This window comes from Adiantum capillus-veneris, chromosome 27 (genome assembly GCF_014529385.1).
Source record: "Adiantum capillus-veneris isolate H3 chromosome 27, ASM1452938v2, whole genome shotgun sequence".
NCBI lineage: Eukaryota > Viridiplantae > Streptophyta > Polypodiopsida > Polypodiales > Pteridaceae > Adiantum > Adiantum capillus-veneris.
This window is the reverse complement of record NC_140957.1, coordinates 130,626,528-130,653,148: the sequence shown is the minus strand read 5'-3', so window position 1 is coordinate 130,653,148 and position 26,621 is coordinate 130,626,528. Positions and strand designations below refer to the sequence as shown.

The 26,621-nt window shown below is 47.3% G+C and overlaps 1 protein-coding gene across 2 annotated transcripts in view; it reads left to right on the top strand.

Annotated features, from left to right (window-relative positions):
- LOC147422764 (ATP-dependent zinc metalloprotease FTSH 9, chloroplastic-like) overlaps nucleotides 1-26,060 on the top strand; it is a 64,735-nt gene extending 38,675 nt beyond the window's left edge. For both annotated transcript variants that reach the window (XM_086502483.1, XM_086502482.1), the window contains exons 4-13: nucleotides 23,028-23,093; nucleotides 23,207-23,392; nucleotides 23,486-23,572; nucleotides 23,667-23,780; nucleotides 23,861-23,985; nucleotides 24,065-24,173; nucleotides 24,326-24,451; nucleotides 24,722-25,045; nucleotides 25,211-25,334; nucleotides 25,485-26,060. In XM_086502483.1, coding sequence (XP_086358609.1) covers nucleotides 23,028-23,093; nucleotides 23,207-23,392; nucleotides 23,486-23,572; nucleotides 23,667-23,780; nucleotides 23,861-23,985; nucleotides 24,065-24,173; nucleotides 24,326-24,451; nucleotides 24,722-25,045; nucleotides 25,211-25,334; nucleotides 25,485-25,576 — 1,353 coding nt within the window. In that variant the 3' untranslated portion in view covers nucleotides 25,577-26,060. The remainder of the gene's footprint in view (nucleotides 1-23,027; nucleotides 23,094-23,206; nucleotides 23,393-23,485; nucleotides 23,573-23,666; nucleotides 23,781-23,860; nucleotides 23,986-24,064; nucleotides 24,174-24,325; nucleotides 24,452-24,721; nucleotides 25,046-25,210; nucleotides 25,335-25,484) is intronic.
- Nucleotides 26,061-26,621: the final 561 nt, after the last annotated feature.

The window sequence follows — 26,621 nt, the reverse complement described above, 5'->3', positions numbered from 1 at the left end:
CAGCAGATTTCAGCCTTTGACCACCTAAAGGAACAACAGATTTCAGCCATCAAAGACCCAGCCACATCAGCGTTTTTGGTTCCGGTCATTTGCAGCCATTAGCGTCTTTGGGACAGCAACAAATCTGCGACATATTTCAGCCAATTGCGTTTTTGGACAGCAGATAAAAAGCATCAGTTTTCAGCCCTTAGATCAGTCTCGCCATCCCCGTCGTCGTCATCGATCTAGCCTAGACTTGCACAATCACATGCATTCACTTTGTACCAGTTTGTGCAATCAATCGTAGACCACTCTCGCCAACGAGAGTGGGGCCTTCGGAGGAGGGTTTTACAACGTCTCTAGTGTCGTATTCTCTTCTCTCTCTATCTCTCAGTCTCACACACTTTCATGCACAGTGTCCATTCACTTTGTTAGTGATCATTGCACTCTCTCATTAAGAATGGAAGGCTCTCCCTTCCATAAGAACAAAAGGAACCTTGAGCACAGTTCGGAGCACTCATCTTGAGCAAAGTTTAACATTCATTCCGCTGCACCTTACATGCTCGCACCCCCACCCCCTTTCGCCATCGCTGCCCCCCGCCCCGTTGCCTGCCCTCTCGCGCGTTGCCCCCCTGCCCACCCCCTTGACCGATCTCCCAGCCCGCCGCCACACCCGTTGCCTGCCCGCTTTCGCTAGCCACGTCCACTGCCCACCCCTTTCCCGTTGTCCGTCGCCAGCCCCCCCTCTTCCTGCTCGTCCCGTTGCTCGCCCGCTGTCCCTCCCCCCCCCGGCCGCAACCCTTTTCGCCTGCCGCCCCCTTTGCCGCGCTCGCCTTCTGGCATATTACCTTTAGCCATTTCCCCCCTCGCTCCATTTTATTTTATTTTCAACCTCTCCTGCTTGTCGGGCCTCGCCAACATCCTTGACGTGCTCGGTCTCGCGGAGTTTCCCTCTTCATCGAAGTTTCTCCGCCTTCTCTTCACAAGAGCAGATGCAGATGGAGGTCATGCTCCGCCACAGAGGAACTCCAATGAAGTCCCCTCCCCCGACCCCGCTGAGCCCACCATTCGACTTGCTCTTTCACCGACAGGGCAAGCGAGCCTAGCCGTAGAGGTAGAGCGCCTGCAGGAGATTTCTGTCATCTGCAAGATTCTCGGCACTAGACCTAGCAGAGGAGAGCAGCGTGATCTTCTCCAAGCACGCCTTCTCGTAGAGGTGGGCAAGATCTTGGATGTTCAAATCCTCGGATGAGGCTACTACCAGATCGAGTTTGAGACCTCCGAGATGGCGTACAAGGTCATCGCCATGAGCCCTTTGACCATCCGAGCAGTTCGAGCCCACTTTCGACAGTGGAGACATGGTTTTGACCCTGCTTCAGATGTTTTGGTAGAGGAGGTACACATTCCCATCTCCGTCTGCTTTCTTGGTTTGCGACGGGAGTACCTACCACTTTTATGCAGGATGGGCTCAGTGATTGGGATTGTCCTGGAGACACCTCGCCCGACAGCCTCAGTAGCTGCCAAGGCGGCCGGCATTTCCTCAGTTCGCGTTCTGGTTAGGGATACTCACACTCTCCCGAAGGTCATCCTTCTTCCTTGAGTGAGTGGGGGTTGGTTTAGATAGAGCGTGGAGTATTTGGGCCTCCGGAATCAGTGCTTTATTTGTCGACAGATGGGCCTGCCCAACAGCAGTGGGTTCCCACGGGAAACCGATTTGGTCCTCTTTAGCAGGACGAGGTCCCTGCCCCAGCCCCCACCTCGGCTTCACCCTCGACAGCCCCCCCTCCCCCCGAGTTCCCCCCCTCCTCATCACCCCCCCCCCCCCCCCCCCCCCCCCCCCCCCCGCCTCCTGCTCCCGTCGCTTCTCCCCCTCGCCCCTCTACCTCTGCCGCTCCCCCTCGCCCCTCTTCTCCCCCACTCCCCCCCACTCCCCCCTACTCCTACCCCCCCCCTCTCGCTCCAGTTCCACAATCGACCCAAGGGGCAGGCCCATCTCCGGCTGCCAGGAGATCTCTTGGTAGCGCCTTTGCCACGAGTCGCTTGGCGAGAGAGGGACAGCCTTTCTTGCGACCCCCTCTACAGGTACAGACGTCTCCCTTTGCAGCAGTCCCTCGTGGTCTGATGAGCTTCGACATTTGGCGCCGATGGGACTTCTTTGACTACGACTTTACTCGTTTTCTCGACGACCCCTCAGCAGACCATGAGGCAGCCTGCTTCAGGGTTCATATTCTGTTCCTTGCAGCTAGGGGAATAGAGGCCCTGGACTCGGCGGTTGGCTTCTCTTTTCCCCTTTGCGGCAGGGACCAGAGTGAGTGGACTCTCGACTCAGTATTGGAGTGGTTGCATACACAGGTCCTAGAGTTCTCTCACCACATGGGAGACCTGGGAGTCATACATGCTTCAGACTTTGTGGCCATTGGCCAAGTTTGCGGTGACCCCTCTAGATACAGCAGGATGTAGACACATTGTGGTTCACTTCTTTGCTGATACGCAGTGCTTGCCATGCTATGTACACATTCGTGAGGACTCTTGGACAGAGGAGGTTGCTTTACGTACGGCTTGATCTACTTGGGCTTGGGCCAAGCACTCGTTGCAGTCACGCCTATATAGAGGACGCTCGGATGCGGATTACTCCCCATCCAAGCCAGCCTCGAAGATAGCACGTTTAGGTGCTGTGGCAGCATCTGTTCTCTCTCGCTCCCCATGAGGATCGTCTCATGGAACGTGCAGGGATTAGGTGGCCCCCAGTTTCAGCGTCAAAGGGGTCGATTGCGTCAGGAGCTTCAGTGTTGCCTTGTGGGAGGAGAGATGGATCTCCTTATGCTACAGGAGCATCATCTGTGTGTGAGCCGCATTAGACGATGTGGTCAGCTCTTGCGTGGACGATATGATACTTTTTGGTCAGCTGCTTTTGGACGTGGAGGCATCCAGGGCGGGGTATGTATGACTATTACAGAGTCTCTACAACAGGTCATTGTGGGCAGAGGGATTATTGTGCCAGGCAAGGCTTAGTGGATCACTATGCAGGTTCAGGGTTGCCTTGTGGGCTTCCTGAATATATATGCACCCAATGTGGTGAGTGCACGAGCAGAGTTTTGGTCACAGATTGTTGAGTCTCTGCCGCAAGCAGAGCAGTGGTGCATTGGGGGTGACTTCAACATGTTGGAGGACCCTTTTGACAGGATTGGTGGTAGCCACGCTACTGTGTAGGGAGTTGAGCTGGCAACACTCTAGCTTTGTGAGGCCCCCAGACAGCCCGGCCTTCTCTCGTTCGGACCGCAGAGTGGGAGGAGTGAATCTATCGCGGATAGATCGCTTCTACACTAGTGACTTTTTCTGTGACTTGGGTGGGACAGTTGGTATTTTGGCAGGGACTTCCTTCTCGGACATGCACTAGTGATCCTCACAGTGGCAGATAGGCAGAGGCGAGGGAGCACGATGCCTCGCATCCTTGAGAGGGTCTTGCTGGACTCTGCATTCAGAGAGCGAGTGGAGGCTCTTTGGACAGAGAGCTTGGACATGCAGGATTCTCCTGCTGACAGAGTGGCCTCAGGAGTAGCTCAGCTTAGTCGTTTCTTTCTCTAGGAGTCCTTGGCTCGCTTGGCTGCAGCGAGAGAGGAGGAGCAACGTCTCAGAGGGGGCATTGCTTCCTTGCAGAGGATGTAGGAGCAGCATCCAGACAGTCCTTGGTTGGAGGAGCAGTTACAGCAGGCTCGCCAAGAGCTTGTTAGCACAGAGGAGCGGGGCCATGAGTTTGCTTTCCATCGACAGGCATCTCAGTGGACGTAGGTGGGTGACAGAGTGACTGGTGCTTTCTTCGAGGCAGTGGGACCTCGGCATACGCATGCCAAGGTCAGTCAGTTGAGGAGGCCCGACAGGTCAGTTGCTTCTGAGCCAAAGGACATGCGTGCAGTTGCTACTGACTTTTACCGTGAGTTACTATCTGCAGAGCCTCAGTCAGAGCGTCAGGATGCATGTAGGGAGCAGGTGTGGGCACAGATGCCTTGCCTTGTGACTGAGGAGATGCGTCAGAGACTTGAGCTGCCACTTCAGCGTGAGGAGTTGCAGACGACTCTTAGTGCACTCCCACGTGGTAGCTGTCCAGGTGAGGATGGCTTGACTTCCAGTTTTTTCTTGGAGTACTGGGACTTGCTTGGCCCAGATCTCTGTAGTGCTTTCCAGTACATCTTGCACACAGGAGAGATGCCTGACAGCATGAGTGAGGGTTTGATCTACCTCATTCCCAAAGAGGGTGGCTCCTTGGATGAGATTCGACAGTGGCGCCCCATCATGTAACAAACTGCTCACGTGTCAAAGCCTAAAGAATGGAGCCAACTTACAGATGTGGCCGAGGGGCCTAAACCCTAAGAAGAACAAGTAACAGAAGAAGTCCTACCAACTTATGGGGACCACGTTCGATGGGGCCCAAGTGACATAAAGGAAGAAAATAAAGCAGGATCCGGACACACGCCAAAAACTGATGACATGGCAGATTTTCGAAATTGCACGGGCATGATGACGTGGCCGATTGTACGGATTTCTGCGTTTTGCGCTGGCTGACAACGTGGCAGGCTGTGATTTTCGTAAATTACACTGGCAGCTTTTGGCATTGCTTTTTGGACCAAAAGCTTTTGAGTTTTAAAGGCTTTTTACTGTAACTGCTATTTTAGGGCAAGGGCCTTTAAATATGAGCAAGGGCCTTTAAATATGAGGCTAGGGCTCATTCTCTGGCATGCTTCCTAGAGAAGGTGTAGAGTCTGGAGTACCGGCTTGTACTGTGTTGATGCAATATAAAGAAATACCGAAAGGGGCGCCAAGGTTTGGAGCCAATACTCTCTGGGGTGGAATTCCGCCACTCCGTGTCGCATGTCGTCTCTCTCTTTCAGTTCAGTTGTTATTGAAGTGCTAAAAGCGTGTTCAGTCTGTTCTTTTCTATTGGCACGTGGTGCTCGTCTTGTGAAAGTGGTATCAGAGCATCAGGCGTGTGCTTTTCTGAAAGCATACCGGTCCTACAAAAGAGCAGACAGAGCTATCAGAAATTTAGTTGAGGTATCTCGGCCCTCCAACCCGGACTTATTAGCCACTCCCACCCTTACTTCATCGCGCACCGGACGCACTCCCGTCTTCACCGCTCATGTCTTACAGGGCATAAGCCAATTAAGATCACTTGCAAGAGAAAGATCGAGATTTGTTTCAAGTCACTGTTTTTCTCAGAGGCGCTGCCATGCATATGCTGATAGCTACCAAGCTGCATACTCCAAGTACTTGGCAAGCTTTCAAGAAAATTTTTGTCCGAAATTGTATGGTTTCTGACATCTTCCTTCGGAGTGCAACTTCTGGCAGAGTGGGGTATCCTGAAATGCTTGCCATGGAAACCCTAGCAGATTATAACTTGATCAAGAGATGTCTCTTCACGAGCAAATGACCTTGGAGGTTTGGTGTGATTGCTATCTCTTGAGACTACCATTGCCGCCAAAGAAACATTGTCTATCCAAGAGCTGATGGAGCATGCTATGCTCGGCTACGATCTCATGGAAGGAACCTAACCCTAATTTTTGGTGCAGGTTTCAAGATGGAAAGTCAGTCGAATTTTCGAGCTCGATTGATGTCGAGATTGCTTTTTAAGTTTGAGGTCTGGTTGATCTTGTTTGGTGATCCTGTTTGGAATTTTTTTGAAATGGATGGTATCTGTTTTGAACCTGTTTTGGTGCCGATTTGAATTGTTTGACTCTGGTTTGATATTGGTTTCAATGATTGGTGATTTTACCCCCGGGTGGAGAAGTGAAAAATACTGTTTTGGTATTGTTTGAACCTTGGAACGACGCAGGCCGATGTCTGGGGAGCGTTTGGTTGTATGCCTGAAAACCTTGGAACGACGCAGGCCGATGCCTGGGGAGCGTTTGGTTGTATGCTTGAACCTCCAGGCGATGCAGACTGCGGTCTGGGGAGCGTTTGGTTATACAGTCTTCTGAGCTCATGCCCCGGACCTTTTTAGTTTATTTGCGGGGGAGCGACGAGGTAGTCGTTGAGTAGCTTCATACCGAAGACCGTTTGTCTCGGGGGAGTGCTCATCGGCGCTGTTTGTTGTGCCTTGTAACATGCATATGTAAGCATTTGTGTTGCATTGTGATGTGCCAATTACTGAATATTCCTAATTGGATGAGATTGCTTGGGTATGTAATTTTAGTGCATCAAGACACCTGTCGAAGATCAGTACGGTTTGGGTGTGATGGCTAATTTTACTACGCCGGAATATCAAGAGTTCCGATCTAGCAGAAAGGAGAAGCTAACTCCTTGATCAAAAGAGCAGAAAGGAGAAGCTAACTCCTCGATCAAAAGAGCAGAAAGGAGAAGCTAACTCGTTAATAAAAAGAGCAAATTGATTGTCCCTCGGAATGTCCCTCGCAATGACCGTCGGAAATTTTTGAGCTAACTTGAGTTGTTTTGCAGATATGCTGTAATCGCGGACGATTACTCTCTTTCAAGAAGGGGAGATGTAACAAACTGCTGACGTGTCAAAGCCTAGAGAATGGAGCCAACTTACAGATGTGGCTGAGGGGCCTAAACCCTAAGAAGAACAAGTAACAGAAGAAGTCCTACCAATTGATGGAGACCCCGTTTGATGGGGCCCTAAGTGACATAAAGGAAGAAAATAAAGCAAGATCCGGACACACGCCAAAAATTGATGACGTGGCAGATTTCCAAAAATTGCGCTGGCATGATGACATGGCCGGTTGTACGGATTTCCACGTTTTGCGTTGGTTGATGACGTGGCAGGCTGTACAGATTTCCGTAAATTATGCTGGCAGCTTTTGGCATTGCTTTTCGGACCAGAAGCTTTTGAGTTTTAAAGGTTTTTTACTGTAACTGCTTTTTTAGGGCAAGGGCCTTTAAATATGAGGCTAGGGCTCATTCTCTGGCATGCTTCCTGGAGAAGGTGTAGAGTCTGGAGTACCGGCTTGTACTGTGTTGATGTAATATAAAGAAATACCGAAAGGGGCGCCAAGGTTTGGGGCCAATACTCTCTGGGGTGGAATTCCGCCACTCCGGTCGCGTGTCGTCTCTCTCTTTCAGTTCAGTTGTTATTGAAGTGCTAAAAGCGTGTTCAATCTGTTCTTTTCTATTGGCAAGTGGTGCCCGTCTTGTGACACATCACCATCCTTAACTCAGCCTACAAAATTCTTGCCAAGGCTCTGAGTTTGAGGATCCAGCCACTTCTAGAGAGCCTTGTACATGGGACTCAGACTGGTTTTGTCAAGGAGCGTAGTATCCTTGACAACATCTTTACTTTTTGGGAGGCTTCTGCCCTAGCGAGGCTTTGTGGTGAGGATCTGGTGATTCTTCTTCTCGATTTTGAGAACGCCTACGACAGAGTTGACTGGGACTTTCTGGAGGGCACTCTACGCAGGATGGGCTTTTCAGATGCTTGGATCAGAGGGGTGTCAGCTTTATACAGGCTAGCACATAGTCAGGTACTTTTGTTAGGAGGTAGAGGTGATCGTTTCATGCTCACACGTTCGGTCAGACAGGGCTGCCCTCTTGCCCCCTTTCTCTTTCTGTTCTATGCTGAGGCGATGAGCAGGTTTTTGGTGTCGCAGCAGGTTGGTTTGCGGGGCTTAGCACACTTCCTATTCGGGGAGATGAGCTACTGGACACTGAGTTTGCTGACGACTCAGCCTTGTACTTGGATGGCCAGGAGGCCAACCTTCACAGGTGTGAGCAGGCTCTTGAGACCTTCTGTTGTCCATCTGGCGCACTAATCAACTGGAGAAAGACAGTGGCTTTCTCGGTTGGTAGGGCTCCTGTGCCCGATTGGATGCCAGGTGAGGGTTTCAAGGTGGATTCCCCCAGGGACTGCATTTCAGTACTTGGGCTGTCAGGTTGGTCTGGACTTGTCTCCCGAGCAGCAGATTGCTCCCCTCCTTTTGTCTATCAGGAGGAAGTTGTTACATTGGAGCTCAGCACGACTATCTTTGGCTGACAGAGTTGTAGTGGCCAACCAGGTGGTGTTGGCGACTATGTGTTACATCACTTCTTGCTGGATCTTCTCGAGTTCTTGTATCAGCCAGGTAGAGAGGCTGATTAGGAACTTCCTTTGGTCAAGACGTGACACTTAGATAGCCCGGGCCAAAGTGGCTTGGCAGGTCATCACTCTTCCTTGTTCACAGGGAGGGCTTGGGATCATTGACCCAGCATAGCATAGCAGAGCAGAGCCCTTCTTGGGAAGTTCGTAGTCAGAGGACTTCTTCCCGGTGAGGAGCCCTGGAAGGAGTTCTTGCTACAGCGGCTTCGTGCTAGGGTGCCTCAGCATAGCAGAGCAGAGCCCTTCTTGGGAAGTTCATAGTCAGAGGACTTCTTCAAGGTGAGGAGCCCTGGAAGGAGTTCTTGCTACAGCGGCTTCGTGCTAGGGTGCCTCAAGCGGGAGGCCCCTGGCGACCTTCGACCAGATGTATCTTCACAGAGATGCGTAGAGTTGGTTTGAGCAGGAGACTGGAGGTCCGCTTCGCTGTGAGTTTGCTTCGGTCTTGGGAGCATTTGCGGCGAGGCCTGGAGCAGCGACAGCCTACTTGCATGGAGGAGCGCCTACGACAGCCCCTTGTTTGGAACCCCATGGTTAGCACTCAGAGAGGCCACTTGGTTGGTAGTCGGCCTCATGTTTCCTGGGGTCCCATGGCAGCGGGTCCAACACGCTCTTTAGGTGACTGGTTAGAGTTTTCAGGCTTGTCAGAGGAGCTGCAGGGTTTCTAGCTACAAGGCATGAGAGGGGTGCAGAGCATGTGCCAGGACATCTTAGAGGCAGTTCTAGCTGAGTGGCTCACACCTCTCGAGCCAGTAGCACCCAGGTGGATGGGAGCCTTCACACGACTGGAGGTTCTCATCTCAGTTCGGGGCTGCTTAGAGAGTGTTCCCTCCCTTTTTTTCGATTTACAGGGTGAGGGACGCTTACAGCGAGTTGCAGTAGAGGCCCCGCAGGTGGCAGAGTGCTGTTTTTAGAGGATCCGAGTGGTGTGCACCCGCGGGAGGACTTGTGTCATCGATCCTAACCCAGCAGCTCTTGAGACTATGTGGGGGAGCAGGAGAGAGAGCCCACTTGCTGTCCTATGCAATGAGAGTGAAGGAGAAGGGAAGAGAGGCGCTGAAGAAGCACACGCAGGGAAAAACGTGAGAGAGAGAGAGAGAGCTCGTTGGATTTTGGGAAAAGCCACGCTAGCTTCTTTTTGGGCTTCACATTTGAGTATATGAGCAGCGCACGCAGGGAAAAACGTGAGAGAGAGAGAGAGCTCGTTGGATTTTGGGAAAAGCCACGCTAGCTTCTTTTTGGGCTTCACATTTGAGTATATGAGTAAGTGACTAGGGGGCCATTCACACTTGGGCCCCCTCACTTATAAGTCTTTTTAACTTATAAGTTATAAGTACAAGGCACTTAGGCCTTTATTCCCTAACAACCTCCCACCTAAAGGCAATGTACCTTGGGAGATCAAAGAATCAGCTAACTATGATACAACAGCTGATCATGCACTTACTCATCCAACACCCATCATCTGACGGCAATACGCAAACCGCTCTGCTGGAAGACTCTTGGTCAAAAGATCTGCAGGATTGCCATCTGTGTGCACCTTGACAAGTGTAATGCTCTTGTCATCAAGCACACTCCTGATAAAATGATACTTCACCTCTATGTGCTTTGTCTTGGCATGAAAAACAGGATTCCTTGCAAGCATAATAGCACTCTGACTATCACAGTGTAGCACAGGAACCGGTGACTTAATGCCAAGCTCTTCTACCAAACGCATGAGCCACAAAGCTTCTTTGCATGCCTCAGTGGCAGCCACATACTCAGCCTCAGTGGTGGACAAAGCAACACATTTTTGCAGTCTAGAAATCCAAGAAACTGCACCTCCTGTGAATGTAAACACATATCCAGAGGTAGACTTCCTGCAATCTGGATGTCCAGCAAAATCTGCATCTGTAAAGCCATGCACAGATGTCTCACTCTTCCCAAAACAAATGCACAAGTCTTTAGTGCCTTTCAAGTATCTCAAGATACACTTCACTGCTTCCCAATGCTTTTTGCCAGGATTGCTCATGTACCTGCTTACCACTCCCACCGCAAATGCAATGTCCGGACGTGTAGCAACCATAGCATACATCAAACTGCCAACGGCTGATGCATAAGGAATCTTGGCCATTTCAGCCCGCATATCATCTGTGTTTGGGCAGTCATGTGCAGTCAGTTTTACATATGGAGGCAGTGGAGTACCAAGTGCCTTTCCCCCATCCATATGAAAACGATGTAGCACCTTATTAAAGCGAGTCTTTAAGCTTTGCTGTAATGCATCCAACTCCGTGACATTTTTACCCGCAATAAGTATGTCATCAACGTACAAAATCAGCAATAGAAGAGATCCATCACTTGCCGTTTTGATATACAAACAGTGATCAGAATTACTTCTTTTGTATCCTTGAGACCTCATGAATGTATCAAACTTGTGATACCATGCACGGGGAGACTGTTTCAAACCATACAAGCTCTTTAAGAGTCTACATACTTTCTTCTCTTGCCCCTTTGACACAAAACCTTCTGGCTGCATCATATAGATCATCTCAAGCAAATCGCCATGCAAAAACGCTGATTTGACATCCATTTGCTTTAACTCCATATCTTCAGAAGCAACCAGGCCTAAAACAAGGCGTAATGTGGCAAGCTTTACAACAGGAGAAAAAATCTCATCAAAATCAACACCATGCTTTTGCTTGTACCCTTTAGCAACCAAACGTGCCTTGTACTTAGAAGAAGCATCAGATGTGACCTTGGTCTTGTAAACCCATTTACATGGCAGAGCCTTATGCCCTTTAGGCAAATCAACCAAGTCCCATGTATGGTTTTTCTCCAAAGACTGCATTTCCGAAACCATTGCTTTGAACCATTTCTTACTGTCTTCCCGTTGCATAGCCTCTTTATAGCAAGACGGCTCACCACAATCAGTAAGCATGACATAGTCCAAAGACGGTTCATATCTATCGGGGGGCCTTGTCACCCGAGTAGACCTACGCACCCAATGATCCATAACAGGTGGATTTTCAGCCTGTAAACCATCAAAAACAGCAGGCTGTTCAGCCGGTTGCATCGCAACAAAGGGCGGTCTAGGAGCATCCATCTGTTCCTCTACCTGTGGTGCATCAATGGCAACTTGTTGGGGCTGATTTTCAGCAGCTAATGGCTGATTTTCAGCAGCTAATGGCTGATTTTCAGCATGTAAAGGCTGCTGAACATTGGGCCTTCGTGGCTGTCCATATGTAACATCTTCACGAAAAACAACCTGGCGCACTTCCTCGACCTTTGTGGGCTGTTTGTGCATGCAATTCTCATTGAAGATGACATCATTGTTGCGTATGATTTTCCGTAATGCGGGATCCCATAATCTATACCCCATTTCACCATCCTCACCATATCCTAGGAAAATGCATTTATGAGACTTTGGTTCTAGTTTGGTGCGCAATTCACTCCGGATGTGAACATAGGCCTCACAACCAAACACTCTTAAATGTGCATATGAGGGTGGCTTGCCAGACCACACCTCCTCAGGCACCTTTCCACCCAAAGCCTTGCTAGGTGAGCGATTAATCAAGTGAATAGCTGTTTGTACAGCTTCTGCCCAAAAACCATGAGGTAATGCAGCATGTGACAGCATACTCCGAACTTTCTCTTGGATAGTCCGGTTCAACCTCTCTGCAACTCCATTCTGAGAGGGATTAAAAGGAGCCGTGAGCTCTCTTTTAATACCTTTAGTAGCACAAAAGTCAATAAATGCTTTTGATACATACCCCCCCCCCCCCCCCATTGTCTGAGCGCAAAGACCTAAGCTTCTTGTCAGTTTGATTCTCAACAAACGCAAGAAACTTCTTGAAAGTATCCAAAACATCGCTTTTAGCACGTATTGGATACACCCACACCTTACGTGTAGCATCATTGATAAACGAGACAAAATATTTCTTTCCCCCTAAGGACAACTGTGGCATTTCACATACATCGGAATGCACTAAGTCTAACCTGTCAGACTTCAAAGAAATAGACCTTTTGTGCGGTGTTTGACTGTGCTTACCATAAATACAGTGCTCACAATGAGAAAAATCAGCATACCTCAAACACGGCAAATAACCACAACGAGACAGAGTTTCCATTCCTCTTTTACTCATGTGTCCCAACCGGCCATGCCACAAAGAAACACTTGGCTGCTCGGTTACGGCGACAACATGGTCACGCACACTAGATACATGCAAAGGATACAAAGTGTCCGATTTACAACCCTTGGCTACAATCCAGGCCCCTTTACAAATTTTCCACTTGCTATCACCAAAAGTGGTGTGATAGCCTGCATCATCTAGCTGTCCTGTACTAATCAAACTCTTCTTGAGTTGTGGCACATGACGCACTTTGTGCAAAACAAAAGTCATACCATCAGCAAAGGAAAACTGGACACAGCCAATACGTGCAATGTCACATGCATAGTTATCTCCCAAATAAACAGTGCCCTGCACCTCACCTGAGTACTGTGTAAACCAATCCCTATGAGGTGTTACATGAAAGGAGGCACCTGAATCAAGAATCCAAGTATGCATGTCCACATCAGAACCCATAGCAAGGGTATGTGCATCCACAGAAGAGGCATTGAGTACATCAGTGCTGCTGTCACTGTCACAACTACTAGCAACATTGATTTCCTCAATCAACACAGTGCTCTTCTTGGCATTTCCCTTGTCCTTTGCATCAGTTTCAGCACCCTTGTTCTTCTCTTTCTTCCACTCATAGCATTCCCGTTTATAATGCCCTTTCTTTCCACAATGATGACACACAACATCTTTCCTACGAGATTTGCTGCGTGCCCTGTCCTTACTGTCAGATTTCTCCCTCTGTTGAGACCTGCCTCTCAAGTGCAATGCATTAGAAGACCCACATGTGGTGTTCTTCCTGTTCATCTCTTCCATCAAGAGAGAACTCTCTACATCTGCATACTTAAGTGACGCACTTGAGTTACTAAGAGCCGTTCGGAATACATCCCAACTCTCGGGCAATGTGCATAGCAGAAAAGTAGCTTTGAACTCCTCATCAATCGTGAATTTCAGCTCTGTCAGTTGGCTGAAAATAGAATTGAATTCATTGAGGTGCACTGACATGTGCGTGCCCTCCTTCATGCGGAGATCCATAAGCTTCTTAAGCCAATACACTTTACTGGCAGCACTCTGCTGTGCATACAACTCGTCTAAACGCTTCCACATGCCCCATGCTGTCTGCTCATTCTCTACATTGAAGAGTAAATTGTCAGACACCGAAAGCATGATCGTGGAGCGAGCCAACTCGTCCACTTCTTCCCATTCTTCAACCTCCATATCAACCGGTTTCACACCCTGTAACTTAATAGGTTTCGCCTGTTTCTTCTGCAACATCACATTATAACATTGCTTCTTCCATATAGCAAAGTTATGGGCACCTTCAAGCTTGCGAATGTGCAACAAATTGCCACTTTCACTGCTAGAAGCCATTCTGAGTGATTGCAAACACTGAAACCCTGTTTTGCCGACCTAAACACGCCCAAATGTGCGCAATCGGGCAAAAAACAGCTTGCTGTTACAGAAAAACAGCGAGCAAATTTCACGCGAAATCACCCCAAAACGGCGTACATTCACTGCCAAACCCTTACCAAAGGTTTCCACAAGGTGTATACATCATTTGCTTGCTGAAATTCCCTGTTTTAGGGCAAAAATCAGACCTGTAAACACCTGTTTTGCTGAATTTTCAGAACCTCGTTGGTGGAAACACCTGTAAGATTGACCTGTGAGACTTGCCCTAATGAAATTGCATCAAATTGACCCCGAAATCGGTCAATTTCAGCAGAAATAGGCTGCTGTTCGCCAGTTTTTGAAACCCTAATTTTGGGGAAACTGTCACCGGAGGTCGATTCTACACGGTGAGAGGATCCCTTCGCGACAGAGTTGATCGAAAACGGTTGAATATCCTTCCCGCAGCGAGCAAAAACAGAATTCTGATCTGTGTTGCGAAGATGGCTCTCTTGGAAACCCTAAAGCTCTGATACCATGTGTGGGGGAGCAGGAGAGAGAGCCCACTTGCTGTCCTATGCAATGAGAGTGAAGGAGAAGGGAAGAGAGGCGCTGAAGAAGCACACGCAGGGAAAAACGTGAGAGAGAGAGAGAGCTCGTTGGATTTTGGGAAAAGCCACGCTAGCTTCTTTTTGGGCTTCACATTTGAGTATATGAGTAAGCGACTAGGGGGCCATTCACACTTGGGCCCCCTCACTTATAAGTCTTTTTAACTTATAAGTTATAAGTACAAGGCACTTAGGCCTTTATTCCCTAACAGACTGGACACTGGAGACTAGGGGCTTGGGAGTGCTGTCCACTGACACGAGTGCAGTGGGATCCTGGAGAGTGGCTTTGGAGGGACTCTTTCTCTTTTGCAGACCACCCAGGTGAACCTTTCTTCCAGTACACTGTTCGACTGGGACGTCACATAGTGGCAGCACAGAGAGAGGCTCGCCCCGCTGCAGCACCTCATTGGCAGGAGGAGGGTCTCATAGCCGAGTTCTTGGCAGCCTTTTGGGAGAGGTTGTGGGACTCTAGACAGCCGAGGCGAGTCACCTTGTTTCAGTGGCTGGTCGCACACAGAGCTACAGCAGTCGGGAGCTGGCTTGTGCATAGTGGTCTCTCGGTCGCATGTGCAGCTTGTGACCATCTTGTGGAGAGTCAAGGTCAGTGTCTTTGGGATGTCCTTTGGCACAGCAGGTGTGGCTTCGTGTTCTTTGGCTGATGCTTGCTCTTTCCACGGCTCGACAGTACACTTGGGGAGCAGCTACTTGGTCCACCCTCAAGGGCCTGGCACTTCAGTTTGAGCTGTCTTCCACCAACAGGATGATAGTGATGCAGGGGGGGCGACCTACACTTCAGCCTGCCACCACAGAGCTTACTCCACAAGAGTGGTGCAGTGAGAGAGAGGAGTGTTGGGAGCTCATCAGTGGCCTGACACTCTGGTTCATCTGGAAGGCCCGTGAGGCTCGCCCTGTGCCACCAGCAGAGACTGTTCGCGATCTTTGGCTAGAGCTGATCCACACTCTCAGAGGACAGCTCGAGAGACTCCAGGGCAGCTCTGACCGCATGCGGGAGCGCAGAGAGGCTTTCCTTCGACTCTGGCGTCCTGGGTCTTTCTACACCATGGTCCAGGGTGTACTCAGATGGCACTACCGTCCACCTGTGTGGCTTTTCCCTCCTCCCATCTCTTAATTTAGCCTCTTTGTACATTTGGTGTTGTTTTCATTGGGAGAGTCTCCCCATCATGGTTGTTTTAGCCCTCTCTCGCAGAGGTGGTTGTAGCCCTATGGGCAGTTTCATTAACTAATAGAAGGATCTTTTTCTTGGAAAAAAAAAAAGACACTCATAAGCACTAGCGTTTTCAGTTTTCAGCAGTTAGATCCCGCAGCAGGACCCCCAAACCTCGCAGATCTCACCTTCCCACAGCAGATCCTCGCCGCACGGTTAGATTCATCAAGGTTTACAGTTTCAGCCCAGAAAACGCAGATTTCAGCATCTGCGTTTTCAGCGCGTCGTCGTCGGATCGTCGTCATCGACATAGAGTCAAAATTCAGCAGATAGAAGATTTGCAGATTTCAGCCATTAGCATTTTCAGATTTCAGCCCGTCTCGTCGTCGTCCTCATCATCGTCGACATTGTCGGCAAGTCCAAGCATTGTAGAGATTTGTGCAATCATAAGTAGACCGCTCTTGCCATAGAGAGTGGGGCCCTTGGAGGAGGGTTTGACAACTTCCCGGTGTCGTATTCTCTTCTCTCTCTATCTCTCAGTCTCAATACCTTCATTCACAGTGTTTATCCACTTTGTTTGTGTCCATTGCACTCTCTCACTAAAGGAACGAAAGGCTCTCCCTTCCGTAAGTAAAAGGATCCCTTGAGCACAGTTCGGAGCACTCATCTTGAGCAAAGTTCAACATTCACTTCCGCTGTACCTTACACTTAGAGTGCTCTGAGTAATGCCCTTCGGAGAAGGCTATGTCAAACTGCTGAATGAAAGCCAAAGCCCTCGGAGCATCTCGGAATCCAGAAAAGGATTCAAATTTTATTGACTGTCCACCCTATTTAAATTCCTTTGTCTCTTATCTTCGAGGAAATCGTACTGGTTGGCTCTGTAAAAGTGCTTCTTCTTCGCATAAAACATGTGATCGCCGGAGTCTGAATTGTCAGAGGATGACTCCTATGTAGAACTATCAGAAACTGGTCGGAATCTGACCTTCTTTGCCTTTTTCTTGTTCTTTCCAAAGCTTTGCTTCTTGCTTCGCTTCTTGCCCTTTTTGTCCTCCTCACTCGAGTCAGAAGAGGAAGATCTAGAAGAATTGTCAGAAGAAGAAGAAGAAGAAGAACTGGGTAGTCCTTCGAAACGCACACGCTTCTTCTGTTTTCGTGCAAATGCGAAAGAAGATTGACAACCGAGGTAATCGGGGTAGTCTGCCCCCTTCATGCGCTTCTTCAATCGCTTCTTCGTGCCCAAAAGCTGACTGAATTGAGTCTGGATCACATCATGGAGTCCTTGTTCAGTGAACATCCTCGGAGTAGGAGACTTCTTGATTGCCGGTTTGATTGGTGGTTCAGTGGCTTTCTGCCATTGATATATGCACTTTAGCCATCGGCTGCTCTTTAGCCATCGACTGCTAGGTCAAAAATTTTGCAAATTGGGGATCCTTAGCAAACTGAAGCATCTCCTTTGTGGACTTGTCAATCTGTTGTCGACCTTGCATCTCCAAGAGTTCATACTGTGGGGGCCGAGGTGTCCGTACTCCTCTTCTGCTAAGTCGCTTGAGTTTTCCGTATTGCCTCCTCCCGCCTCAGCGGTTGCAGAAGAGGTCGATTGATTCTTTTCGGAATCCATAAGTGTCGTGAGAAAAGGGATGGTATTTCTTGGTAGAAGAGAAATTGGTTGTGCTCTAATACCACTGTAACAAACTTGGACACCCCAAGTCTAGATTTTGTTGCGACACAACAGAGATTCACTTCAAAACAATTCACAATTCAAGAGTCGACACCAAAATACCGAAAGGGGTGCCAATCTTTGGGGTCAACCTCTCTTGGCACGGAACTACGTCGGGCCGTATTGACTCTTGAATTGTGAATTGTTTTGAAGTGAATCTCTGTTGTGTCGTGACAGAATCTAGACTTGGAATGTCCAAGTTTGTTACGCTTATTCACGTCAGGCTAATACGCATCGTCAGGATCTTACTATCAAGGAAGGGGATTGGGTCTATCTTAGGATCATGAAGCAACGTCTTAAGCAAGTAGAAAAGAAGTCTCCAAAGTTATCTTTTTGAATGTATGGTCTTTTCCAATCATTAAAAAGATGATTGAGGTTTTTATGAAATTGCAGTTACCTGAAACAAGCACGACAATACCTTTTGAAGTTCAAGGATCGAGGCAGTGTGGGTCGATGAAGCTTTTTTCAAAGATTTCCCTGAGTTGTTGGCGGACTACAAAGAAGCCATGCAGCTCGGTACCAGTACCTCACCTTGAAAAGGGGGGGATGTCAGGTGCACATCTAACCCTATGTGCATGTGGACAAGCTGTAACTCCTATTTCTAGGGTGATAGCTTAGGAAGTGTTCGGGCAACCTTGTGAGTCTGTACGCAGGACGTGCATGTCCAGACCATCACCCAGTACCCAACATGAGCATTTTTCACCGCATGAACCTATTTTCCCAAAGCGCATATGAACCACCTCTTGTAAATCAATTTATTATAAATTTACTTTTCATATTCCAAATAGTGGAGGCTGAAGGGGAACTGCTTGACTGGGCGCTAGTTGAAGTCAGAAGACATAGAGACAAGATTAGGAGCTCAGAGCTAAGCAATGCCCGCAGTACCCAGATTTTCTGGCGTTTTTCTCAGCCAAGACAGCGTTTTGGACAGCAACGTTTTCAGCCAGCAGCGCTTGGTTCACCATCGGCATACTGCCGCAGTACCTCGTTAGATCAGCCTCGTCTCGCCACGATCAGCCTTCTCATCGCGAATAGATCAGCATTTTCAGTTTTCAGCCTACATCGTCATTCCCGGCGACAGATCAGGCCCATTAGCTTTGCTGCACGATCCCGACCTGTCACAAAGTGATGACGTGGCGGACAGCAGAAACCCTAATTTCTGCCAGAAACCTTAAAATTCCTGCAAACCCTAATTTTTGCCAAAAGCCCTAATTTCCGGTAATCGCGGAGGTTGATTTTTTTTTTTTTTGAATGATGAGCAACGTGAATTTCGCTTTTGAAGAGAATGCTTTTTTTTAACAAAAAAAAGGAGAACTTGAGAGAGAAGAGCTTTTGAACTCTTATGCTTTTTATTTTGTTAAAAGCTTTTGGGGCTCTGCTTTTGGGCATCCCTTGTAGCTTTAAATATGTGGAGAGGGCTTCACTTCTCAGAGCATCTGGACGCAGAGTCTGAGAGTGAAACCCTAGCCACACTCTTGTACTTTGATCTGATTAATATAAAAAGAAATACCGAAAGGGGCGCCAGTCTTTGGGGCCAATATCTCTAGGCACGGAACTCCGCTGGGCCAGTGGAAATCTATTGTGATCTGTGAATTGTTTTGAAGTGGTTATTTGGTGCTGTCGCTGTTGATTCTTGACTTGGAGTGTCCAAGTCTGTTACAGTGGTATCAGAGCACGGCCGATTTCTCTTCTACGGGAAATCCGATCCCCGAATTTTTTTTCCGCGGCACCTATGGCTTCAGGCAATGATCAGTCGACTTCCTCTGCATCTGGAGATGCGGGCAGGGATCACAACGAAGATTCCGGCACGGAGTATGGCCCGCCTAGGCCTACTCCAGCGGAGCAGCGAGAGATGGAGCGTCGAAAATTGATTGATTAATACAAAAAGAAATACCGAAAGGGGCGCCAGTCTTTGGGGCCAATATCTCTAGGCACGGAACTCCGCCTGGCCAGTGTACATCTATTGTGATCTCTGACTTGTTTTGAAGTGGTTATTTGGTGTTGTCGCGGTTGATTCTTGACTTGGACTGACGCCACAGGCGGAGGTAGTTCGACTGGCACCCGGATGGGATGTTGCCATTACACCGAGCATTGGCAAACTTCGTTTGCAATGACAGGGGTGTTCAGGGCACGCGAGTGATGTTCTACTCAGGATTCCTTGGTACCACAAGAACTACGCCGTGGTTTGACTACCGGGCCGAGAAAGCGACTTTGATACATGAAGGGCTTAGAGATTGTACTTGATGAACTTCAGTTTCTTACTCATTCTTCCGGGAGAGAACTGAACGATGGATAAAGGTTGAATATGTTTTGACTTGACCAAAAGAACGCCAAGATTTTTCTCCACACTCATGCTGATTGCTTTTCAGAGGGCCTGAAGATCAAACCATTGATCTGATACCTGGAAGCACGCCACCGAATCGGCCACCTTACCGTGTGAGCCGAGTGCAGAATGAAAAGATTATGAACCAAGTGAAAGACCTCTTGGAAAAGGGTCTTGTCCAGCCTAGTACTTCACCGTATTGCTCTCCAGTGTTGTTGGTTTTGAAGAAAGACGGATCTTGGAGAATGTGCATCGATTATAGAGCTCTCAACAAAATCACCATCAAGAACAGATTTCCGATTCCTAGGATCGATGATATACTCTACAGGTTACAAGGATCCTCGTGCTTTAGCAGGATTGACTTGAAGAGTGGATATCATCAGCTCAGGATAGCGCCGGGAGACGTCTACAAGACAGCTTTTCGGACGACTTTTGGGTTATTTGAGTTTTTGGTGATGCCTTTTGGCTTGACCAATGCTCCTGCGACATTTAACCGGATGATGGATAGGATTTTTCGAGAGTACAGGCTATTTGTTGGCACTTTCTTTGACATCATTGTTTTCTCCAAGAACGAGGCAGAACATAGAGATCATCTGCTTCAAGTCTTTCAGGAATTTCGAGATCACAAGTTAGTGATTAATGCAAAGAAAAGTGAATTTTTCCTACCAGAGATACACTTTTTGGGACACATTGTGTTAGCAGCAGGAGTGCAAATGGATCCGGCCAAGATAGAGACTATCCGTGATTGGCCCGACTTGAAGAATGTCCATGAAGTTAGAAGCTTCTTGGGACTATGTTCGTACTACAGGCGGTTCATACGAAAGTTTGCAGAGGTTGCTTCCCCTTTGCATATCTTGACACAGAAAAGGAGTACCTTTCTCGTGGGGATCCACAGAGGTGATTGCCTTTTAGACCTTGAAAGAGAAATTGACTACAGGACCAAATTTGACTTTGTCGGACTTGCAAAAGTCATTTGAAGTATATTGTGATGCTTGTGGTCGTAGTCTGGGTGCGGTCTTGATGCAAGAAGGCCATGTCATAGCTTACGTGAGCCGTTTGTTCTCTAGGCCAGAGATGACAGCACAGATTTATGAGAAAGAGCTTTTGGCGGTTATCCATGCTCTTGCTCAGTGGCGGCATTACCTACTCGGAGCGGATTTCACTGTCTTTACAGACCATCATAGTTTGTGCTACTTTTTGTCATAGAAGCAGCTTTCGGAAAAGCAGATGCGGTGGGCGAACATCTTGTCACAGTTCCACTTCCAGATTGTCCATGTGCAGGGACAAAAGAATGTGGTGGCAGATGCTTTGTCTCGGAAACCGTAGCAGATACTCCTCGGATTGTGAAACTTCACCTCGATGTTTTGGTTTAGCATAGTCTATTCCAAACAGAACCCAGAAATTCAGCTTGGCCGAAGATTTGGTGCAGTGGGATGCACAAGAGGGGAGTTATTCCGCTCCTTTGTCAACAGATGCCTTGATTTAGATACTAGAGTCACTGATGTCTCTTTGAGCTTCAGGGATACTGAGAGCTGACAGTATTCTGCTGTATGACTTTATGAAATGGAATTCCTGATAATGATTCTGATTTGTGCTTGACTTCTTGTGAGTGCAGGAACTGAAAGCCGAAATGACTGCAACATTTTGGTTTGATTCATCTCGAATAGACATGGTTGCAATAGGGGTTAGTCAATCGGACATCGTTGAGGTCCCGATTGGACCTAGATGTGATTGCTAGTTACATTGCCGATAAATCATGGTCTAAGATCCGAATGAATGTTGAATGTCATGTGATGTCCTGTGATATCTGGTGATGTCCTGTGATGTTGTGTGATGTGACTGTCGATTTTGTACATGTGCTAGATGTGTGTTCCTAGTACGTAGGTACTAATAGTCAGTGTCTACTAAGACGGTTTATGGCTTTTGTCGGTTTTGCAGGCGTAATCGCGGTCGATTACAATGCTTTCAAGAGGGGGGTATGTCACAAAGTGATGACGTGGCGGATAGCAAAAACCCTAATTTCCGAAAATCGTGGAGGTTGATTTTTTTTTTTTTTGAATGATGAGCGACGCGAATTTCGCTTTTGAAGAGAATGCTTTTTTTTAACAAAAAAAAAGGAGAGCTTGAGAGAGAAGAGCGTTTGAACTCTTATGCTTTTTATTTTTTTAAAAGCTTTTGGGGCTCTGCTTTTGGGCATCCCTTGTACCTTTAAATATGTGGAGAGGGCTTCACTTCTCAGAGCATCTGGACGTAGAGTCTGAGAGTGAAACCCTAGCCACACTCTTGTACTTTGATCTGATTAATATAAAAAGAAATACCGAAAGGGGCGCCAGTCTTTGGGGCCAATATCTCTAGGCACGAAACTCCGCTGGGCCAGTGCAAATCTATTGTGATATGTGAATTGTTTTGAAGTGGTTATTTGGTGCTGTCGCGGTTGATTCTTGACTTGGAGTGTCCAAGTCTGTTACACGACGTCATCAGCATCCATAGCGTTTTCAGTTTTCAGCAGATCAGCCCTTTAGCCTCGACGTCATCATCGTTGTCGACATCATCATCGTCGTCGACATCATCATTGTTGTCGTCAAGTAGCACAACATCTATAACCACTGTGCAAATACCTCTCTAGCAATAGAGAGGGGGGCCCTTGGAGGGGGGTTTGGGACCCCATTTGGTGTCGTCTCTTCTCTCTCTCTCTCTCTCTCTCTCTCTCTCTCTCTCTCTCTCTCGCATTCTCAGCACTTTTCTCTCACAATTTCCACTCTCTTTGATTTGGTCATTGCACATTCTCTCTCTAAGTAAGGAAGGCTCTCCCTTCCTCTAAGTAAAACGAACCTTGAGACTCACTGATCAGTCATCTTGAGCTTATACCATCATTCACTTCTGTTGCACATTACATCTTTAGTTTGCCGTTCTGGCCCCCCTCCCTCCCGTTTCCATAATGTTCCGCATTCTCCCGTTGTCGTTCTGCGTTCCCGTTCCTGGTAACTTTGCTTTAAATACAAGCCTCTCGGCAGTTGCACCTTTTGCTAGGCATTATAAAAGAAATACTGGAAGGGGTGCCAGCTTTTTGGGGCGAGTGATGTGGGAGTGGAACTCCGCCACTATGTGTTCGTGTGGAGTGCCAGCTTTTTGGGGCGAGTGATGTGGGAGTGGAACTCCGCCACTCTGTGTTCGTGTGGATCTTTCTTTTTCTCTGTTCAATTGTTCTGAAGTGCTAAAAGTGTGTTTCCAATCTGTTATTTCAGTTGGCACGTGGTGCCCTCCCATTACAGCTGTAGCGTTTTCAGCCTTGCAGTTGCATCTAGACCTGTTGCACTTTTTTGCGTTTCAGATTGGTTCTGCTGTGATGAATCATTGGGTCGAAATCTCTCCTAGATGCCTCCCGTGATGTTTCGTTGGGTCTTCAAGGTGTCCTCAATTGGGAGGTGGTTTGTATTTCCTGGGTGTTAATGGGTTCCTAACTTTCCTGGATGTAGGTGGAGAGAGTTGTGATTTGACTGCTTGGGTTTCATGTGTTAGCATCCATATCGGTTACTTCAGAAGGGGTTTTTAGTACTCCTAAACATTTGATTTTCTTTTCTCATGAAAGATTTAAAAGCAGTTTTTTCTTGCCTTTTGAGTATACATAGGCACATTTTTTTGTGTACTTCACAATTATCTGTTGGTGATTGTAAACAGGAATTTTTGAGAACTCCAGAGCGGTATTTGCGTTTGGGTGCTCGGCCACCCCGAGGAGTGCTGCTTGTAAGTCCTTGGAGTCTCTTTTCCAAGATGGTCAATACCGGAATACAATGTAGTAGTGATGGCTTAACATGTGTAGGCTCCTGATACTGGCATGCAATTGGTTATATTCTAAGGTTGGTCCCCCGGGAACAGGAAAGACCTTGCTTGCTAAAGCGGTTGCTGGTGAAGCAGATGTACCATTTATAAGCTGCTCAGCAAGTGAATTTGTCGAGCTCTATGTTGGCATGGGAGCATCCAGAGTGCGTGATTTGTTCACAAGAGCGAAGAAAGATGCCCCGTCCATTGTTTTCATAGATGAGGTTGTTGCCAGCAAAAGATGATTTTTAATCGTCAAAAGTATTATTTTCCGGCATTGTATAAGAGCAAGCTGAGGAAGTTATTGCCATATGCAGATTGATGCCGTTGCAAAAGGTCGTGATGGACGCCTTCGAACTGTGAGCAATGATGAAAGGGAGCAGACTCTTAATCAGCTATTAACTGTAAGGAGCTTGCAAATATTGTGATTTTGAGAAGAAAGACAAGTTTAATCTCATCAACAAACCCAATTATCGTGTTACATAGCTTTGCATGTAGGAACTGGACGGGTTTGAGAGCACATCGACTGTTATTGTGCTAGGAGCTACCAACCGTGCAGATGTGCTGGATCCTGCATTAAGAAGAGCTGGTCGATTTGATCGCATTGTGACGGTTGTTTTGGCGTTTCCTATCTGCCCTGCTTATTTTTTGGATGTGTAACATTGCTCTTTCTAACTAATTATTTGTATCAGGTGGAACCACCCGATAGGCAAGGAAGACAGGAGATCTTGAATGTGCATGTCACGAAAAAACAATTGCCTCTCGCAAAAGATGTGGATCTAAATATTGTGGCCGCATCAACATCAGGGTTCACAGGGTTTGATTCCTACTTGTTTGTCATCACAGTGAATCACTTTGCATGAGTCTGATAACTTTGGTTTTGTTAACCCACGCAGGGCAGACCTTGCCAATCTTGTCAATGAAGCAGCTTTGCTGGCTGGACGTGCCAACAAGGTGGAGGTGGGGAAAGAAGATTTTATGCGAGCTGTTGAGCGATCCATTGCTGTACGTAAAAGACGTTGTCAAACTTGTGACTTCTTATAATAAATCTTTTTAGGTACCTGAACCATAGGTGTCAGCACGTATGCATGTACTGTTGGTCTCGTTGTTGTTGAGGTATTACTGTTTGAGGTTTTGTTTGTGCCTACACATATCAGGGTATTGAAAAAAAGCGCTCCTCACTTCATGGGTGTGAGAAGGGAGTTGTTGCAAGGCATGAAGCAGGGCATGCTGTTGTTGGCACTGCTGTTGCAAATCTCCTTCCAGGGCATTCTAGAGTAGAGGTAATTTTATACTCCTGTCAGATCCTGTAATGATATACTTCTACTATTTGCATTTGTTATCCTCAGATGGAGGGGTGGATGAAGTAATAACTATTTCCCTCCCCTTTTGCGTTCCACATTTGAAAACAAATTGTTTAATGCTTTTTGTTTTCTCTCGTCCTTTGTCTTACTGTGTTGTGTGAATGAGTTTCAATTAAAATTCGGTGGTTTTCCCTTGTCTTCTCCATTGCTGCATTGTGTGACTGATTTCTTACTCGTTTCGTAAAGCAGAAGCTTAGCATATTACCAAGATCGGGTGGTACTCTTGGTTTTACCTACATCCCCCCTACTACAGAGGATCGTTACCTCCTGTTTGTGGATGAGCTTCGAGGGCGGCTTGTGACATTGTTGGGTGGGCGTGCAGCTGAGGAGGTGGTTTACTCAGGTCGTGTCTCTACGGGCGCACTGGATGACATCAAGAGAGCCACAGACTTTGCTTATAAAGCTGTTGCAGAGTATGGACTAAATTCATCAATTGGTCCAATTTCGATTGCAACTTTGTCAGGAGGAGGATTAGACGATTCGGGGTCTGCATTTCCATGGGCCAAAGATCAGGTGAGGCTGACATTGGACATTTTTACAGGCTGCATCTAATATTCTCTGTGAGGCACTCTTTATGATTTTGTATGAGCACTCTTGTAGTGCCAGAGGGTGCTCTGGCTTGTAAGAACTTACATGCGTATCGTCAATTTTACATTTGTGTTGTCAACTGAATCTTAGGGCCAAATGGTCGATCTCGTACAAAGAGAAGTGAGAAATTTGCTGCAGTCTGCTCTATCAATAGCTCTTCTTGTTATACGATCAAATCCTACAGTTCTGGAAGGTCTTGGTGCTCAGCTAGAAGGTAAGCCAGCTTGTGTGAATCAGAGAAAACCTGAGATAGCTTTCATAATGGTCCTAAGGTTATATTTTTATAAAATGGCTGAATTTTTATAGATAAACTTGTTGCTATGGAGTTCATGCTTTTTGACTCTTAGTGTGTAAACTTGAGCAGCTGAGGACAAAGTTGAAGGTGAAGTGTTACAAAAGTGGCTGAGTCTTGTTGTAGCTCCTATGGAGCTCGCTGCTTTTGTGCGAGGGGAATGATTAATACCTTCTGAAAAGTCAATGTAATGACTGAATGACAAGTCGTCTCTGAGCTATTCAAAGGCAGGGAAAGAGTGGGATTTTTAGTACCTTGCAAGAACGGCAATAGGAATGAATGATCTGCTGCTAGCTTTGGGTGTTGATTGAAAAGTCTTCCTACAACCTCTCTGGATGACATACTAGTTTGTCATGAGCCTAGGTCCATACATGCTTCTGCTAAGGAGCAGTGGAGTGTAACATTCTCTCTTTCTTCCCGGATGGGTCATGCGGTATTCGCGGTGTATCACCATATTAATTGGTTTGGGTAGCTTGCCATAGTGTTGCTTTTAAGCTTATCATATGTATATAAAAAAAGTGACACTTGGAAGTTGATTCTACTCTTGATTCCTATAGACAGACTGCCATGCAAGGTAGTTCTATGATGTATCATAATTTTTAAATTGGTTACATAACGAGGTTCAAATGTGAAGTTTGTTTTTGTGTTTCGATCTTTGCAAGCGTCTACTGATTGTGAAGGTAAGAATCTTGTGATTTTTTCTCCGGAGGCAATATTGTGGGTCAATCAGGTATTAATTTTATATGGTGGGCTCCTGCTGTTCCAGAGGATGTTATCATGGGCATCAGTTTGTGATTAGTTCTCTGAGGGTGTCAGTTTGTAATTAACTCTCCAAGTATGTCAGTGAGGATGTAATCGAACCTCCGGGACTGTCAGTGAGTTTGTAATTAACTCTCCGAGGATGTCAGTGCATTTGTAATTAATTAGAGTCCTTTGATCAGTATTAGTCTTAAGATCTCTGGAGTGGTGAGGGCTTAAGTGGCTGTACCTCTAATTGTATAATTTGAAACTAGGATAGTTAGTATAAGGGTGGGGACTGGGAAGAGAGAAAAGGTTGCTCAAGAACCTTTGAGCTAGCATCTTATGGCGGGTGACCCAAGATGTGGGGGATTACGCACTGACGAGAAGACAGCATGTGATGTAGGAAAAAAGGATCTTTTAACGTCGTGGTAGGAATCCCAAGAGGCTTGAGAGAGAGAGAGAGAGAGA